Source organism: Bos mutus, chromosome 16, assembly GCF_027580195.1.
Source record: "Bos mutus isolate GX-2022 chromosome 16, NWIPB_WYAK_1.1, whole genome shotgun sequence".
Taxonomy (NCBI): domain Eukaryota; kingdom Metazoa; phylum Chordata; class Mammalia; order Artiodactyla; family Bovidae; genus Bos; species Bos mutus.
This window is the reverse complement of record NC_091632.1, coordinates 10,096,125-10,115,307: the sequence shown is the minus strand read 5'-3', so window position 1 is coordinate 10,115,307 and position 19,183 is coordinate 10,096,125. Positions and strand designations below refer to the sequence as shown.

General features: G+C 38.3%; 1 protein-coding gene across 1 annotated transcript in view; it reads left to right on the top strand.

Moving 5' to 3' along the window:
- Positions 1–334: 334 nt before the first annotated feature.
- CFHR5 (complement factor H related 5) overlaps positions 335–19,183 on the top strand; it is a 34,923-nt gene continuing 16,074 nt past the window's right edge. Inside the window, exons 1-8 of the mRNA XM_014478663.2 lie at positions 335–444; positions 4,888–5,082; positions 5,937–6,113; positions 7,904–8,086; positions 15,311–15,487; positions 17,142–17,318; positions 18,387–18,569; positions 18,690–18,869. Of these exons, the coding sequence (XP_014334149.2) occupies positions 387–444; positions 4,888–5,082; positions 5,937–6,113; positions 7,904–8,086; positions 15,311–15,487; positions 17,142–17,318; positions 18,387–18,569; positions 18,690–18,869 (1,330 nt within the window). The 5' untranslated portion in view covers positions 335–386. The remainder of the gene's footprint in view (positions 445–4,887; positions 5,083–5,936; positions 6,114–7,903; positions 8,087–15,310; positions 15,488–17,141; positions 17,319–18,386; positions 18,570–18,689; positions 18,870–19,183) is intronic.

Here is a 19,183-nt window from a genome sequence, read left to right as displayed (position 1 = left end):
CTGGCTGGCCCTGAAACAGCTCACTTCCTGGCCAGCAAGAAGAAAGAAGGGGCTTCATCTCTCCTCCTCAGGGGTCCATTTCTGAACCGTTCAAACTGGGAAACTTAGTGTGACCACAAAGAAGTTGCACAGCTATTAATAGCATTGTGCTCAAATATCAAATGATGGATTCAGAGTATTAATGTGAAAACACCGATCAGATATTATTTAGAGATTTCACATTCCCCTGTGTGAACTTTGATATTTACCAAAAGGGTTTCGCTGCACTGGCTTCCTGGCAATGCACGGAATTCACAGTCATGCTCATAACTGTAAATGAAGCAGCACCGGGAGGAGCAGCTTCACTGCAGGGCCGGTTTCAGTTGCACGCTGCTGGCGTAACTGGCATGTTGCTTTTAACTCATGTCCTTCTAATCTTATGGATTTCTTCTGTGGGGGGACAAGGTAAGTTGAAAGCCTGAATACAGCTCTGAATATTGAGTTCCTCTCTCAAATGTGTGTGTTGTGTGTACATATGTTTATAAATGAATACAGGGGTGAAAATATTGGGAATAAGGGATCATCATTTTTGTTTTTAATGAAAATATTTTCTAATATGCAATTAAGGGAAAATAGAATGAAACAATTTTTCTATGTTCTTTAAGTTATGATATATAAGTAGCCACCAAATACAAAATCTGGAGAGAAACTGAATGTTGAAAAATCTGCTTATGATAAAGGTAAAAAGGTAAAGTGCCAGTGTCATTCTGCGTGAAGGCTGCGATGCCAATGCCATGGACCAGGAAAAGTACACCAAGAAACCCCGGACACCTGCGATATGTTTGAATTTTCATAGATTTTTTAAATTTAAGATTTGAATATTATTAAACTCAGGGATTTCCTATTTCAATCTAATCATCACTTGACAAAGAAAAATCTTTTTTTTTTACTAAAATATAATTTGACATAAAACAGTTTCAGGTGTACTACAGAGTAATTTGACGTTTGCATACATACATTATGAAGTGGTCATCGTGATAATTCTCATAACAATCTGCCCCCATACAAAGGTATTACAATAGTACCGATTCTATCCTTTATGCTGTATATTACATCCCTGTGGCTTATTTATTTTCTAACGGGAAGTTTGTTCCTCTTAATGTTCTTCACCTGTTTCACCTGCCCACTCTCCACCTTCCTCATCTCTGGCAACCACACGTTTGTTTTCTGACGAGCCTGCTTTTCTTTTGTCTTGTTTCTTTTTGTTTTGCTTTCTAGATTTTGAAATCTTCACATGTAAGTGGGGTCATACAGTTTTTTCTCTGTCTGACTTATTTCAGTTAGTAGAATGCTCTCCACGTCCATCCATGTTGTCACAAATGGCAAGATTTCCTTTTTTATGGTTGAGTAATATCCCATGGTATACACAAATACCACATCTTCTTTACCCATTCATTTCTCTGTGGACACTTAGGTTGCTTTCAACTCTTGGCTATTATAAATAGTACTGCTATGAAGTTTGAGGTACATTTATCTTTCTGAATTAGTGTCATCTCTTTTAATGAAACTATAGAGCATATCCTTATTTTCATATGTAATAAAACTAGTGAGATACCAATAAATTATTTGCTTCTTCTGAGCTTTTCAGCAAGGTTTAATATGAAAAAAAATTGTACACCACTTCTCCTTTAATAAAAAATACTATGTCTCACAGTATTTCAAAAAATGTCACATCTTGTTTTGTGTTGAAATAAAATCTATCACATCTGAGTAATTGCAAATGAAATACCCTGTAAGATCTAGGGTAACTGATTAAACTGTATGTGGAAATGGGATTTTAGTCATATGCTTTAACGTTTGATTTTCAGAAAGTATTTATTTTGCTCTTTTGATGCTAATTTTTGCACATAGTTGTTCTCTTTGGGAAAATCTCTTCAGTCCTAACATAAGAAAAAATAAGAACTATAAAATTCCTTCCTTTTATGATCCACCATTATAAAAGTTGCAAAGCATTATTTCTACAGACTTGAAAGTTACTCATTTCTTTATATATTTTTCATAGAATTATAATCAGAGGACTATAGTTAGCTAATGGGAAAAAAGTATTTTTCTCCAATAACAGATATTGCTTAGTCGATTAAAAATACCAACTTCTCTGGTTAGCCTGAAGTAAGGATTAGACCTTTACAACATCCTGAAAAACTGTATGTATGGGTGTATTTGATTCTTTTTAACCTATGTGTCTGTTAAATATTGTTTTGAACACCATGGAGAATGGACATTAAGAGAGGATTTCTAAATTGAGGGAGGAGAAGCAGAAGAAGATGAATATAAAATGTAGTCATGTGTAGAATTTTGACAACCTGAAATCTAAGGGGCTTCCCAGGTGGTTCAGTTGTAAAGAGCCCGCCTGCCAAGCAAGAGATGCAGGTTCCGTCCCTGGGTTGAGAAGATCTCCTGGAGAAGGAAATGGCAACCCACTCCAGTATTCCTGCCTGGGAAATCCCATGGCCAGAGGAGCCTGGCAGGCTACAGTTCATGGGGTTGCAAAGAGTTGGACATGACTTAGTGGCTGCACAATGACAGCATTGTGTAAAAAGTGTAAAAAGATGTTCGAGCTTCAATCTAGTCTCCTAGAACTTTTAGAGAAACTCTATCAAAAGTTGTATAGATATTAAGTCAGGAGTCCCCAGTGTCCGGGATCTAATGCCTGATGATCTCTGGTGGAGCTGATGCAATAATAACAAAAATAAAGTGCATAGTAAGTGTAATGCACTTGAATCATTCCCAAATCATCACCCCTCACCCCCAGCCATGGAAAAACTGTCTTCCACAAAAGCAGTTCCTTGTGCCAAAAAGGCTGGGGACTGCTGTACAGTTAAGTGATTCGTGAGTTTGTGTTGGTGCTGGAGAAGACTCTTGAGAGTCTCTTGGATTCTAAAGAGATAAAATCAGTCAATCCTAAAGGAAATCAACCCTGACTATTCTTTGGAAGGACTGATGCTGAAGCTGAAACTCCAAAACTTTGGTCACCTGATGAGAAGAGCCCATTCCTTGGAAAAGACCCTAAGGCAGGGAAAGATTGAAGGCAGGGGGAGAAGAGGGTGACAGAGGATGAGATGGTTAGGTAGCATCACCAACTCAATGGAGGTGAATTTGAGCAAGCTCTGGGAGAGAGTGAAAGACTGGGAATCCATGGGGTTGCAGAGTCAGACATAACTTAGCAACTGAACAGCAACAACTGCTGTTTATTTGCCTATTGAGAAACTGGCCAGAGTGTGAAAGAAGCACTCTAACACTTGCATAATTCAACATTCTTCATGCTTTCAGTAGTAAAATATTTATCAAACCCTATACTGTGCAGCAACAAGTTCAAAAGAAAACGAAAACTCCGTGTCTCATTACAATGCACAGGGTCCTGTGAGGAAAGCAAACCACGCAAATAAGTAGATTGCAAGATTGTGTGTGTGTGTGTGTCCTGTAGGAAATGTGCTCACAAGGTTTTATCAGCATGTTGAGGCTTGAGAAATCATTTTCTCCTTTTGCAGTGGGTGACTGGGTAAAGGAGATCTACGAAAAGCAGTTATTGAGTGAGTGCCAATGCTGAGGTACCAGGGTATTTGCTAAACGTTGAAGAATGAACTTTGAAGGGCGGTAAAATAGGGACATTTGGAGGATGGAAGCAAGGTTATTCTGCATAGCAAAGAATACGTAGGTTAAAATGTATGGAAATCGAATACTATAGTTTGACAGGCAGACAAGAAATATCTGTAAAAGAATTATGGGAGGTACTACCATCAGTGAAAGCTTCCCTGCTGGCTCAGATGGTAAAGAATCTGGCTGTAATGCAGGAGATCCGGATTCCATCCCTGGGTTGGGAAAATCCCCTGGAGAAGGAAATGGCAGCTCACTACAGATTCTTGCCTGGAGATTCCAATGGACAGAGGAGCCTAGTGGGCTACAGTCTATGGGGTCCCAAAGAGTGACTAACACTGAGCGACTAACACTTCGACTTTCACTATCAGTGTGTGAGGGTTTTGGTTTTTCCCCCTCCAAAACCATCTAATGTAAAATTTTAGACACTTAGATAAGCAACTTCAGGTTTCACAAGTGAAATACTATGGGAATTACTAGCTTCAAATATTGTGCAACGTTGAAAATCACCTCTAGATAAGCGGAAAGGGGAAATTTCCCTGGTTAATTTGTGAGCTGAGTTTCTGGAAGTTGCTTTTTTCTTTTTCCAAATAAAGAGAAAACAAACAAACAAAACACTTCATCTTCAATGTGCCAGGAAAATACAGACAAGACAGAGACTTCAGGTGGAGTTACCTAGGACTAGGATGCAGAGTAGAGAAAGGAGGTGAGTGGAGATGCCAGCACGTCCTGCACACCAGCGAGGTCTTACTGCTGTCCCACTCTGCTGGCTCTCAACCTGTGGGAGATTTTCTTCTTGAAGAGACTGCAAAGGACGTTATATTTCACATGACTCCAACATCTACATTGCACCTTCACTGACAATGTGCTGTGTGCTAAATCGCTCAGTCGTGTCACTTTTTGCAACCCTATGGACTGTAGCCCACCAGGCTCCTCAGTCCATGGGATTCTCCAGGCAAGAATACTGGAGTGGGCTGCCATTCCTTCCTCCAGGGGATCTTCCTGACCCAGGGATCGAGCCTGAGTCTTTTATGTTTCCTCCACTGGTGAACGGGTTCTTTACCACTAGCGCCGGTACTCACCACTACAGATCTTTCTTTGTTCTTAACTAATTAGGACACCGGAGGGCATTAAGCTAAAGGAATTTAAGCTAGCTGAAAGAAAAAAATATTGATAAGATGATTAAAATATGATTTAATGATTCATAAATGTAGATTCATATTTAATTCTTCAGTTTTGTTTTATTTTTCCCAGGGAGACATTGTGATTTTCCAAAAATAAACCATGGAATTCTGTACAATGAAAAGAAATACAAGGCATCTTTCCCAGTTTCTCTTGGGAAAATTTTCTATTATTCCTGTGAATATAATTATATGCCTCCTTCAAAATACTTTTGGACTCCCATAACATGCACAGAGGGCGGATGGTCACCGACTCCAAAGTGTCTCAGTGAGTAAAGGCCTGATGGGGGTGACGCGTTCGGGGAGTGGAGAAGGATGCGGCAGCGGGATTCACAAGGTCTTGATAGAGAGTCCCAGGGACGAGGACTAGAGGAGCCAGCAAAGATGAGAGATGCAGTCCTTCATGTTTTGAGAAGCCTTTTTTGAAAACCAAAGGAAGAATGAATATATGAACTTTCTTTCATGTTGTAAGTTTTAAAACTGATCATTAATATATTTCACTCCTAATATTTATGTCCTAATATTCATTTGTTATCAGCCTGGTCATAATTTTTTCTTTAAAAAAAGTCTTTGTACATATCCATTCTCTTTTGAAATGTACATTCTCTTGAATATTGAGAGGATCACATCTCCACTTTTACATTTTCCATAAATCACTTTTTTTGTGCCTAAAGTTATGTCTATATTAATCCTTCAATAAATGTGAAGAGCGTACTCAGGAGGTAACAAGTGTACTAAAACAAAAACAATGGGGGGGCAGAATAAATGAGCGGACAAAGGTAATAATAATGGTCTTTCTACAAAAAAATCTTTATGAAAATTAAGAGAGAAACATATTAAAACACTATTTATACCTAGAAAAGCATATAAAAATAAAATATTTTATTATAAAAATCATAGAACAATGGAGTGAAATGTTAATTTCCTTTTGTGTATGAAACATATATGAAAAGTATATATTTCATCAATACAGCAGCAAAACCTAAATTCTTTTAAAATTTTATTTTCATACCTAATTTTAGCTTTGAAAGTTTTCCATTAAAAAATATTGTAAAGTGCAAATGTATTTTACTATTGTTTTACCACTTCCATCTGGTACATTAAACAACTTTTGGTCCTTAGGAGTGTGTTTCTTTCCTTTTGTGGAAAACGGTCAATCTGCATCTTCGGGACAAATATACCTGGAAGGCGCCACTGTGCAAATTACCTGCAATAAGGGCTACAGTCTCCCGGATAACCAGGGCAGCATTACCTGTGCTGAAGGGGGCTGGTCCTCCCCTCCGGAATGCATCTCCACCAGTAAGTGAAATGCCATCTTCTCTAATCCTGGAATATGTTGTGATTTTTTAAAAAAAGAAATAAATCTATTGTCACATCTTAAGTTGAGATTTCACCACTTGCTTTTATTTTACACATTTGTTTTTCAGTTACAGCTGTCTCTGAAGGGATGTACAAGTGGCATAGTCTGCCTGCCTACACGAATCAAATGTATTTAATAAAAACAAGCATTGAACAAGAGTACAAACACTTGAGGACAGTACCTTTATGTTAAAGTAACACCCACTTTCTGTGTTCGGTGCATTAAAATTATCATGTTAGCTGAGAATAAATATCTAGAAAACTAAAATATTAAAAAGAAAAAAGTCCAGTACCAGTTAAAATGTCTTATAACTAAGACAATTGTTTAATAATTAACCTTTTGTGTTCATATTAAATTCACATGCTTGATTCAATAAACAATTTCTAGGTTTTAAAAATTTTGTACTTGTGAGAGTTATGTCTGTCACTGATTTAAAATCTGGAAAACAATTCATTTGGAAACTCTATAACATGGTAGCATCTTCCAGACCTCTGGAATCATAATAATAATTTATAATCATCTTTCTATTATATGAAATCTATAATAATTTATAATCATCTTTCCAGTTTCCTATCGTAACTCTATGCCTGCACGGTGTATTCAAGGAGGCATAAAAACTTCTCTAGCTCTTTCTCATCATAGCGCCATTCTTTGTTAGCCCTATAAATTCTAGCTGCCAGGGCCTCCAAAACCCTCATCGCCCTCTTCTCATCTCAGAAAAACCGCAGGACTCTGCCTGGCTTCTCCTCCCTGGGAGCTGGGACGCTCACAGCGATATGCTTTGGGGTTTGGACTGTGTTTATCTCCCTTCTCTTGATCATCATGGACCTGCACTGTCGTTTCCAGTTTCCTGGAAATGCGTTTTGTCCAGTTTTCTAGCTTTTTAACCAGTGGGAAGAAATGCTGACACCAGCTATTTCATCTTACAGGAAGCGGAGTCTTCTGGTATGCTTTTAAAAGAAGCAATTATGCTATCAAAATCATTCTGCATCTTCAATATTTAATCTTTTAGGAAACAGACTCTAAAACAGCTTGAATGACAACAGTGTTTCAGTAAACAGTGAGGCCATGGTTTCTTACAATTACAGAGGGCTTAAACATGACCAATATTTGCCAAAAACATAAAATAAAAGAACAAATCTATTGATATCATATCTGAAATGTCCAGTGACCGAACAGGGTTCACATTGTATAAGCTTATGGTACAAATGTTCCATATGTACAAATGTTCATATGTTCCAAATGTTCACTTATGGTACAAATGTTTTTGCAACCCATTTAATGGGGTGACGGCAACCAAAGTCCAAGAATTGAATTTCAAAACCTGACAACTCCGTTTGAGTACAGCAAACTCTCAAGGAAATCCAAACCAGTGTAGAAACTTAAGCAAAGGGCTCAATTTGTTGCAAATCATTCATAATTCTTTATAGGAAATTATTAAATAACTGAATTGGATTTCTCTTGGGCATAACAAAACTCTCCAGCCAGAGTTCTTTCCTCGCTTTTTCTAGAGCAACACACTTATTTTTAATGTGCCTTATTCTATGTAAAATATTTTATATAGTTTCCTAAAATATTTTCTTTGAGGATTTAATAAACTAACAATGTGGATTGCAACAATAATTCTAGGCTGTGGTTTTCCTGAAAGGAGGTTTATGTTTTTCTTTTTCTTTCATTGATTTATTATGAAAAATTTTAATAAATTTTTATATTTTCCTCTTTTTTTCAGAAAAATGTTTAAAAACAGATATTGTAGTTGCCAATGGGTTTTTGTCTGAGTCAGAATATGCTTATTCTGTGAATAAAGAAACACAATATAAGTGTAAAGCAGGATATACAACAGCAGATGGAAAAACGTCAGGGACAGTTCAGTGTTTGCAAGGTGGATGGTCAAGTCAACCCACTTGTATTAGTAAGTAATTTTATACTTTACTATGCATCTTTCTGAACCCACAACATGGAAGTTTACTTCAACCTTTTTTTTTTTTGCTTCTTCAGAGATTAGATGGCACCATGTAAAATAATGTCAAACTCATTTTTTAAAAATATATTGATAAAATACAGGAATACTTCTATACCACATTGATTTAACTTCTTTGGTTATGTTTTTCCATGTCTCCAAAGGAGATAATCCTTCTCTTAAGTCTATTTTTTTTCCCCTAGAATAAATGCCATTATTTTGAAAATGGAAAAAAAAAATCTAATTAGATTTACAAAGCTTTGTGCCTGCATGCTCAGTCATCTCCAGCTCTTTGCAACCCTATGGGCTATAGCCCATCAGGCTCCTCTGTCCCTGGGATTAGCCAGGCAAAACTACTGGAGTGGGTTGCCATGTCCTACACCATTACAGAGCTTCAGGCAAAGCTGAATTTATTTGAGACTGAGATCTTTGTACATTTATCCTTCGCCATCTTCAAATTCTCAGTCTCCTGTAGTTGATTTCTTGTTCCTTTTAATACAAGTCGTGAGTCCGAGGAATAAGCTTCATCCATGGTGTAGTGATCCAAGGACACTAATACTCAGCTCTTTTCAATCCATGATCTGATGCTCAGAGAAGGAACAGGTCTAGAAATATTTGTAATTTGTGAATATTTGAGAGGTATGGATAGGTTTCAGGTTCTGGTTTCTAGGAAACTTACACTAACAATGGATTTCTGATTTTTACAGTTTCTCTTAGGAATAAAAAATGAAACATAAGTACTCTATAATCAAGTTAAGAGGCATAGGAAAAAACCTTAAATTTGGTAGAATTTGAAATTACATAGGACTTCCTTGGTGGCTTAGATGGTAAAGAATCTGCCTGCAATGCAGGAGACCTGAGTTTAATCCCTGGGTCAGGAAGAACTCCTGGAGAAGGAAATAGCAACCCACTCCAGAATTCTTGCCTGGGAAGTCTCATGGACAGAGGAGCCTGATGGGCTACAGTCCATGGATTTGCAAAGAGTCAGACAAGACTGAGTGACTAAAACTTTCACTTCTCTTAGGCAGAGGAGCTCTCCAAATGATGAAAATATGCTTATATTATTCTTATATTTTTATAAAATAAATATGAAATTTATTTTAAGCAACTGGATGCGTAAAAATTTGCATTTGGTGCCAGCTGTCTTTGTGAGTAATCAGCTAGGGATAAAGAAGCAGACAACACAGGGACCATTTTTTACTTATTTATGTAAGTGATTTTTAGATAATTTGATAATTAAGAAAGGAATGTGTACGTAAATACAGTTTTTAGTAATTATATCAGAAGAACAAGTTACCACTAGCTGCTCCTCTTCTTTAAATGCATACTTAACTTTTCAAAATTGCATACATTAAAGCAATAAAATAATGGAATAAATGAGCTAATCACAAAAACGACACTGATGCTAGTAAATGTAAAAAATGAAGTTAAAAAAAATTACATGAAGTTTCAAATTTATTAGGTGAAATTATTTCAAGGTGTTTGAAGTCAGGAAAGTGGGCTAGTGATTGGAAGGGGTCATAGAAGACTTTGTAAATGTGACTAATAATTCTTCACCTGGAGGGTAATTATAGAGGTGTGTTGCTTTTGTAATAATTTTCTGAATTTACACTGCTTACATTCCTCTACAAGCTTTTTCTACTTCAGTAAGTTCATTAGAACGTGGCATTAGAAGACAGTTTCCCAGGAACACTTTCACATCTCGGGTGGTCCAGGCTTTCTGAACAAAGATCACTGGCAGACTTGGGTAAAGGATGATTAAACAGCAAAGACACCTTGGAAGTTAGAAGCAATGTGTACCTCCAGCAAGATTTAGGGACTTCTCTCTAGGGTTATTTGCTAACATTCCAGAGTAGTAAAAACCTAGGGACCTTCCTCTCTCTCCTGAGGCAGAAGAGATCAGTATGCCAATTACCATATAAGAACTGGTCTAATAATTTTGAGGTTCCTTTCCTATGGACTTCCGTGGTAGCTCAAACAGTAAAGCATCTGCCGACAATGTGGGAGACCCTGGTTCGATCCCTGGGTTGGGAAGATTCTCTGGAGAAGGAAAGAGCAACCCACTCCAGTACACTTGCCTGAAAAATCCCATGGACAGAGGAGCCTGGTGGGCTACAGTCCACGGGGCTGCAAAGAGCCAGACAAGACTGAGAGACTTCACTTACACTTTCATTAGAATATATACTATACCTGATCCATTCAGTTCAGCTCAGTCGTGTCTGACTCTTTGTGACCCCATGAATCGCAGCACGCCAGGCCTCCCTGTCCATCACCAACTCCTGGAGTTCACTCAGACTCACATCCATTGAATCAGTAATGCCATCCAGCCATCTCATCCTCTGTCATCCCCTTCTCCTCCGGTCCTCAATCCCTCCCAGCATCAGAGTCTTTTCCAATGAGTCAACTCTTCGCATGAGGTGGCCAAAGTACTGGAGTTTCAGCTTCAGCATCATTCCTTCAAAAGAAATCCCAGGGCTGATCTCCTTCAGAATGGACTGGTTGGATCTCCTTGCAGTCCAAGGGACTCTCAAGAGTCTTCTCAACACCACAGTTCAAAAGCATCAATTCTTCAGCGCTCAGCCTTCTTCACAGTCCAACTCTCACATCCATACATGACCACTGGAAAAACCATAGCCTTGACTAGATGAACCTTTGTTGGCAAAGTAATGTCTCTGCTTTTGAATATGCTATCTAGGTTGGTCATAACTTCCCTTCCAAGGAGTAAGCATCTTTTAATTTCATGGCTGCAGTCACCATCTGCAGTGATTTTGGAGCCCAGAAAAATGACACTGTTTCCACTGTTTCCCCATCTATTTGCCATGAAGTGATGGGGCCGGATGCCATGATCTTCGTTTTCTGAATGTTGAGCTTTAAGCCAACTTTTTCACTCTCCACCTTCATTTTCATCAAGAGGCTTTTTAGTTCCTCTTCACTTTCTGCCATAAGGGTGGTGTCATCTGCATATCTGAGGTTATTGATATTTCTCCCAGCAATCTTGATTCCAGCTTGTGTTTCTTCCAGTCCAGCGTTTCTCATGATGTACTCTGCATATAAGTTAAAAAAACAGGGTGACGATATACAGCCTTGACGTACTCCTTTTCCTATTTGGAACCAGTCTGTTGTTCCATGTCCAGTTCTAACTGTTGCTTCCTGACCTGCATACAGATTTCTCAAGAGGCAGATCAGGTGGTCTGGTGTTCCCATCTCTTTCAGAATTTTCCACAGTTTATTGTGATCCACATAGTCAAAGGCTTTGGCATAGTCAATAAAGCAGAAGTAGATGTTTTTCTGGAACTCTCTTGCTTTTTCCATGATCTAGCGGATGTTGGCAATTTGATCTCTGGTTCCTCTGCCTTTTCTAAAAACAGCTTGAATATTTTTGAGATTAGTTGTTTGTCAGTTGCTTCATTTGCTATTATTTTCTCCCATTCTGAAGGCTGTCTTTTCACCTTGCTAATAGTTTCCTTTGATGTGCAGAAGGTTTTAAGGTTAATTAGGTCCCATTTGTTTATTTTTGCTTTTATTTCCAATATTCTGGGAGGTGGGTCATAGAGGATCCTGCTGTGATGTATGTCAGAGAGTGTTTTGCCTATGTTCTCCTCTAGGAGTTTTATAGTTTCTGGTCTTACGTTTAGATCTTTAATCCATTTTGAGTTTATTTTTGTGTATGGTGTTAGAAAGTGTTCTAGTTTCATTCTTTTACAAGTGGTTGACCAGATTTCCCAGCACCACTTGTTAAAGAGATTGTCTTTAATCCATTGTATATTCTTGCCTCCTTTGTCAAAGATAAGGTGTCCATATGTGTGTGGATTTATCTCTGGGCTTTCTATTTTGTTCTATTGATCTATATTTCTGTCTTTGTGCCAGTACCATACTGTCTTGATGACTGTGGCTTTGTAGTAGAGCCTGAAGTCAGGTAGGTTGATTCCTCCAGTTCCATTCTTCTTTCTCAAGATTGCTTTGGCTATTCGAGGTTTTTTGTACTTCCATACAAATTGTGAAATTATTTGTTCTAGCTCTGTGAAGAATACCATTGGTAGCTTGATAGGGATTGCATTGAATCTATAAATTGCTTTGGGTAGTATACTCATTTTCACTATATTGAGTCTTCCAATCCATGAACATGGTATATTTCTCCATCTATTAGTGTACTCTTTGATTTCTTTCACCAGTGTTTTATAGTTTTCTATATATAGGTCTTTAGTTTCTCTAGGTAGATATATTCCTAAGTATTTTATTCTTTCCGTTGCAATGGTGAATGGAATTGTTTCCTTAATTTCTCTGTTTTCTCATTATTAGTGTATAGGAATGCAAGGGATTTCTGTGTGTTGATTTTATATCCTGCAACTTTACTATAGTCATTGATTAGTTCTAGTAATTTTCTGGTGGAGTCTTTAGGGTTTTCTATGTAGAGGATCATGTCATCTGCAAATAGTGAGAGTTTTACTTCTTCTTTTCCATTTTGGATTCCTTTTATTTCTTTTTCTGCTCAGATTGCTGTGGCCAAAACTTCCAAAACTATGTTGAATAGTAATGGTGAAAGTGGGCACCCTTGTCTTGTTCCTGACTTTAGAGGAAATGCTTTCAATTTTTCACCATTGAGGATAATGTTTGCTGTGGGTTTGTCATATATAGCTTTTATTATGTTGAGGTATGTTCCTTCTATTCCTGCTTTCTGGAGAGTTTTTATCATAAATGGATGTTGAATTTTGTCAAAGGCTTTCTCTGCATCTATTGAGATACAGCTCAACTCCAGAAAAATAAATGACCCAATCAAAAAATGGGCCAAAGAACTAAATAGACATTTCTCCAAAGAAGACATACAGATGGCTAACAAACACATGAAAAGATGCTCAACATCACTCATTATCAGAGAAATGCAAATCAAAACCACTATGAGGTACCATTTCACACCAGTCAGAATGGCTGCGATCCAAAAGTCTACAAATAATAAATGCTGGAGAGGGTGTGGAGAAAAGGGAACCCTCTTACACTGTTGGTGGGAATGCAAAGTAGTACAGCCACTATGGAGAGCAGTGTGGAGATTCCTTAAAAAACTGGAAATAGAACTGCCTTATGATCCAGCAATCCCACTGCTGGGCATACACACTGAGGAAACCAGAAGGGAAAGAGACACGTGTACCCCAATGTTCATCACAGCAATGTTTATAATACCCAGGACATGGAAGCAACCTAGATGTCCATCAGCAGATGAATGGATAAGAAAGCCGTGGTACATATACACAATGGAGTATTACTCAGCCATTAAAAAGAATACATTTGAATCAGTTCTAATGAGGTGGATGAAACTGGAGCCTATTATACAGAGTGAAGTAAGCCAGAAGGAAAAACACCAATACAGTATACTAACGCATATATATGGAATTTAGAAAGATGGTAACAATAACCCTGTGTACGAGACAGCAAAAGAGACACTGATGTATAGAACAGTCTATGGACTCTGTGGGAGAGGGAGAGGGTGGGAAGATTTGGGAGAATGGCATTGAAACATGTAAAATATCATGTATGAAATGAGATGCCAGTCCGGGTTCGATGCATGATACTGGATGCTTGGGGCTAGTGCACTGGGACGACCCAGAGGGAGGGTATGGGGAGGGAGGAGGGAGGAGGGTTCAGGACAGGGAACACATGTATACCTGTGGCAGATTCATTTTGATATTTGGCAAAACTAATACAATATTGTAAAGTTTAAAAATAAAATAAAATTAAAAAAAAACAAAACAGCTTGAACATCAGGAAGTTCACAGTTCACTTATTGCTGAAGCCTGGCTTGGAGAATTTTGAGCATTACTTTACTAGCGTGTGAGATGAGTGCAATTGTGCAGTAGTTTGAGCATTCTTTGGCATTGCCTTTCTTTGGGATTGGAATGAAAACTGACCTTTTCCAGTCCTGTGGCCACTGCTGAGTTTTCCAAATTTGCTGGCATACTGAGTGCAGCACTTTCACAGCATCATCTTTCAGGATTTGAAATAGCTCAACTGGAATTCCATCACCTCCACTAGCTTTGTTTGTAGTGATGCTTTCTAAGGCTGATAGAACTAGATATGTATGTGCTAAGTCGCTTCAGTTATATCCAACTCTTTGGGACCCTAGGGAATGTAGCCTACAAGGTACCTTTGTCTATGGGATTCTCCAGGCAAGAATACTGGAGTGGGTTGCTATGCCCTCTTCCAGGGGATCTTCCTTCCCCAGGAGTCAAACCCACGTCTCAGTCTCCAATATCAGCTGCTGCTGCTGCTGCTAAGTCGCTTCAGTCATGTCCGACTCTGTGTGATCCCATAGACGGCAGCCCACCAGGCTCCCCTGTCCCTGGGATTCTCCAGGCAAGAACATTGGAGTGGGTTGCCATCTCCTTCTCCAATGCGTGAAAGTGAAAAGTGAAAGTGAAGTCGCCCAGTTGTGTCGACCCTCAGCCACCCCATGGACTGCAGCCTTCCAGGCTCCTCTGTCCATGGGATTTTCCAGGCAAGAGTACTGGAGTGGGGTGCCATTGCCTTCTCCACCAATATCAGCAGGCAGGTTCTTTACCACTAGCACCACCAGGGAAGCCTATATATATATATATATTTTACTATATAATATATAATATTATATAATAGAATTTATTATAATATATAATAATGTGTAATATATTATAATCACTATATATTATTTATATATAATATATTATATAATACATAATATAATATAAAATATATAATATATATTTTAAACAAAAAACTTACCTAGAAATATATAAGGAAAATGTAACTAAAACCAATTTTTATTAAATTATTATTACTGGTGTTTTCTATAAGGTCATTTATTTATCAGAATCCACTCCAGTACTCTTGCCTGGAAAATCCCATGGATGGAGAAGCCTGGTAGGCTGCAGTCCCTGGGGTCTCTAAGAGTTGGGCACGACTGAGCGACTTCACTTTCACTTTTCATTTTCATGCATTGGAGAAGGAAATGGCAACCCACTCCAGTGTTCTTGCCTGGAGAATCCCAGGGACGGAGGAGCCTAGTGGGCTACCGTCTATGGGGTCGCACGGAGTCGGACACGACTGAAGTGACTTAGCAGCAGTAGCAGCAGCAATGATCATTAAAGGTCAGTGTTGGCTTGTTGTGTGCTTGGAAGTAGAAATAAAATTTTGATTTTTAATTTGCCCCAGAGTCCTGTGAGAGGCCAGTATTAGTGAATGCCAGAGTCAAGATGGATTTCACGTGGTTTCAGCTCAATGACATGCTGAACTACGAATGCGACACCGGGTATAAAAACCAAGATGGACACACCACAGGCTCCATAGTGTGTGGTGAAGACGGCTGGTCCCATTTGCCCATATGCCGTGGTAAGTACTTGCTTATCTGGAAAATAAAAACAATGATGGATAGGTTTCTTTTCAATAGGCTTTCTAGAAAGAGTTTCCCTGATAGCTCAGCTGGTAAAGAATCTGCCCACAATGTGGGAGACCTGGGTTTGATCCCTGGGTTGGGAAGATCTAAAAGGGAAGGCTACCCACTACAGTATTCTGGCCTGGAGAATTCCATGGACTGGAATGGAATGGAGAATTCCATTAAATTGCCAATAACAATACACGAAACCGGGTAGATTAAATAATATTTCTGAGATTATTTAATTAGAAGATATTCCACTGTACTTTTTTGATGTGTGCCTGATTTATTGAGAGTGCTTATTTTGACTTGATTGTTGTTTATATTTTCACATATGAATTTCAATATCAGATCAGATCAGTCGCTCAGTCGGGTCCGACTCTTTGTGACCCCACGAATCACAGCATGCCAGGCCTCCCTGTCCATCACCAACTCCTGGAGTTCACTCAGACTCACGTCCATTGAGTCAGTGATGCCATCCAGCCATATCATTCTCTGTCGTCCCCTTCTCCTTCTGCCCCCAATCCCTCCCAGCATCAGAGTCTTTTCCAACGAGTCAACTCTTTGCCTGAGGTGGCCAAAGTACTGGAGTTTCAGCTTTAGCATCATTCCTTCCAAAGAAATCCCAGGGCTGATCTCCTTTAGAATAGACTGGTTGGATCTCCTTGCAGTCCAAGGGACTCTCAAGAGTCTTCTCCAACACCACAGTTCAAAAGCATCAATTCTTCGGCGCTCAGCCTTCTTCACAGTCCAACTCTCACATCCATACATGACCACAGGAAAAACCATAGCCTTGACTAGACGGACCTTTGTTGGCAAAGTAATGTCTCTGCTTTTGAATATGCTGTCTAGGTTGGTCATAACTTTCCTTCCAAGGAGTAAGCGTCTTTTAATTTCATGGCTGCAGTCACCATCTGCAGTGATTTTGGAGCCCAGAAAAATAAAGTCTGACACTGTTTCCACTGTTTCCCCATCTATTTCCCATGAAGTGATGGGACCAGATGCCATGATCTTCGTTTTCTGAATGTTGAGGTTTAAGCCAACTTTTTCACTCTCCACTTTCACCTTCATCAAGAGGCTTTTGAGTTCCTCTTCACTTTCTGCCATAAGTGTGGTGTCATCTGCATATCTGAGGTTATTGATATTTCTCCTGGCAATATTGATTCCAGCTTGTGTTTCTTCCAGTCCAGTGTTTCTCATGATGTACTCTGCATATAAGTTAAATAAACAGGGTGACAGTATACAGACTTGATGTACTCCTTTTCCTATTTGGAACCAGTCTGTTGTTCCATGTCCAGTTCTAACTGTTGCTTCCTGACCTGCATACAGATTTCTCAAGAGGCAGATCAGGTGGTCTGGTATTCCCATCTCTTTCAAAATTTTCCACAGTTTATTGTGATCCACACAGTCAAAGGCTTTGGCATAGACTCTTATACAAAATTTTACCTGGATGCTCAACTGACTAGTTTTTCCAACACATACTTAAAAGGCAAGAATATATGCTGCTCTGTATGTGAAGCTCTCTAAATCTTATTTTTACATAGAAAATGTTAACTTCATTTTTGCAATGATTATTTCACATGTATTCATTTACTCTAATTCTACTTTTAGAAACAGAATGTCAGCTTCCGTTTTTAGAAGCAAACGTAGATGCTTATCCAAAGCAAGAAAAATACAAAGTTGGAGATGTGCTGAAATTTTCCTGCAGACAAAGACTTAAAAGAGTTGGGCCGGATTCAGTTCAATGCTACCAATTCGGATGGTCACCTAATTTTCCAACATGCAAAGGTTAATGTTTATTTTAGGATTGATGAAATAGGAATTAGATTTTTATATTAAATCCATGCATTTTATTGGCTCTTGTATTTATAATCTGACAAACTACAAAAAATGCAGAAGGAGGAGGAGCGATAGACCAGTAACTGAGTTCATAGCTTGTTTAAATTATTTTTGTCAAGGGGTAATTCTACCTCGTGTTTTGAAATATATAAAGGGGTTTTAAAGATCAAAATATTGTAGCTGAGGTTAAGAAGTGCTAGTGTTTTTTCTCCTTAGAATAGGGTATTGGCTATTCTCTTTCTCAAATTTTGAGTTTTTAGTAAGAATAATTCTGAATAAATTAAAGAAGAAAGATGCATAATGAACACATATACTGATCATCTAGATATATAAATGTTACATTTTGCACAGTGTGCTGTGCTAAGTTTTTTGTGACGTAATTTAAAATAAATGATAAACAGTGAGATTTTACTTCTAAATTCTTCAGAATCCCTATATAATAAATAAGGACATTTACTTACATTTATAAAATATCTAATTACATTTCTTCAAACTAGCAATAGTTTTTACTATAATCTTATATTCTTTCTATATCCAAATATCCTGGTTGTCCTCAAATACCAATATATTGCAAGTTATTTATTATAGAACCAGGCTGTTACACAAATAAATATCAAGTATGTGGTATGATACACACATATACTTTATGACATAGTATTTATAAACACCTGGGCTTCCAGGTGGCTCAGTGGTAAAGAATCCGCCTGCCAAGCAGGAGACATGGGGTTGGTCTCGGGGTCAGGAGGATTCCCCTGGAGACGGAAATGACAACCCACTCCAGTATTCCTGCCTGGGGAATCTGATGGACATAGGAGCCTGGCGGGCTAGTCACAGGGTCGCAAAGAGTCAGACACGACTTAGCAACTAAACAGCAGCATAAACACTTAAAACAAACCTGAAAAAAATAAGAACATAGTATAAATGTAACTTAGTTCTAGATCAAACAAAATCGGAACTCCGTGATTTGCAGTATTTAAGACTATTTAAGCATCATTTACACAGTTTATTTTGTGTTAGGGCAAGTGCGATCCTGTGGTCAGCCTCCTCAACTGCCCAATGGAAAAATGAAACACAGAAAACAAGAAAAATACGAACACAGTGAAATGGTGGAATGTGATTGCAACCCTAATTTTGTAATGAAGGGGCCTAAGAAAATACAGTGTATGGATGGAGAATGGACAGCTCTGCCCACGTGTGTTGGTAATTAATATTCATGCTTAAACAGGACAGTTACTTCTACTTTGTCTGTATGTATAAATACATATGTAAAAGGATAAAATATTTTAAAGGTAAAGCATATTTTTCATGACATTTTCTTAGAACCAGGGAAAGCATGTGGATTTATGCCTCAGCTTGAGAATGGCTATAGCCAGCCCTCTGTCCCTCCCTATCGACATGGAGTTTCAGTGGTGTTAAGTTGCAGAAATGCATATACAATGATTGGAAATACTACAATTACATGTATTGATGGAATATGGACCGATCTTCCTAAGTGTGTTGGTGAGTATATGTTTCTCCATTTTATGTTTGATTGTTTATAACTTTTTAAAATCAATAAATATATTTATACCAGCACATGCTGGTGCCCACCAGATATTAAATTATTAGGATGTAAGACACTTATTGCTTGCTCTTAATTACTCAATAAACTGAATGGTTAAGGATTTCCTTTGATCTACGAATATTGTGCAAAGTTACTGAGACACTTAGTATCTGTGTATCAAGAACATTTGCAACCTCTGCTTTAGATGAATCCCAGACTTCTTTTTCCAGCTATCTTCTGCTCCATCCCATCTTCACCACATAACGAAGCT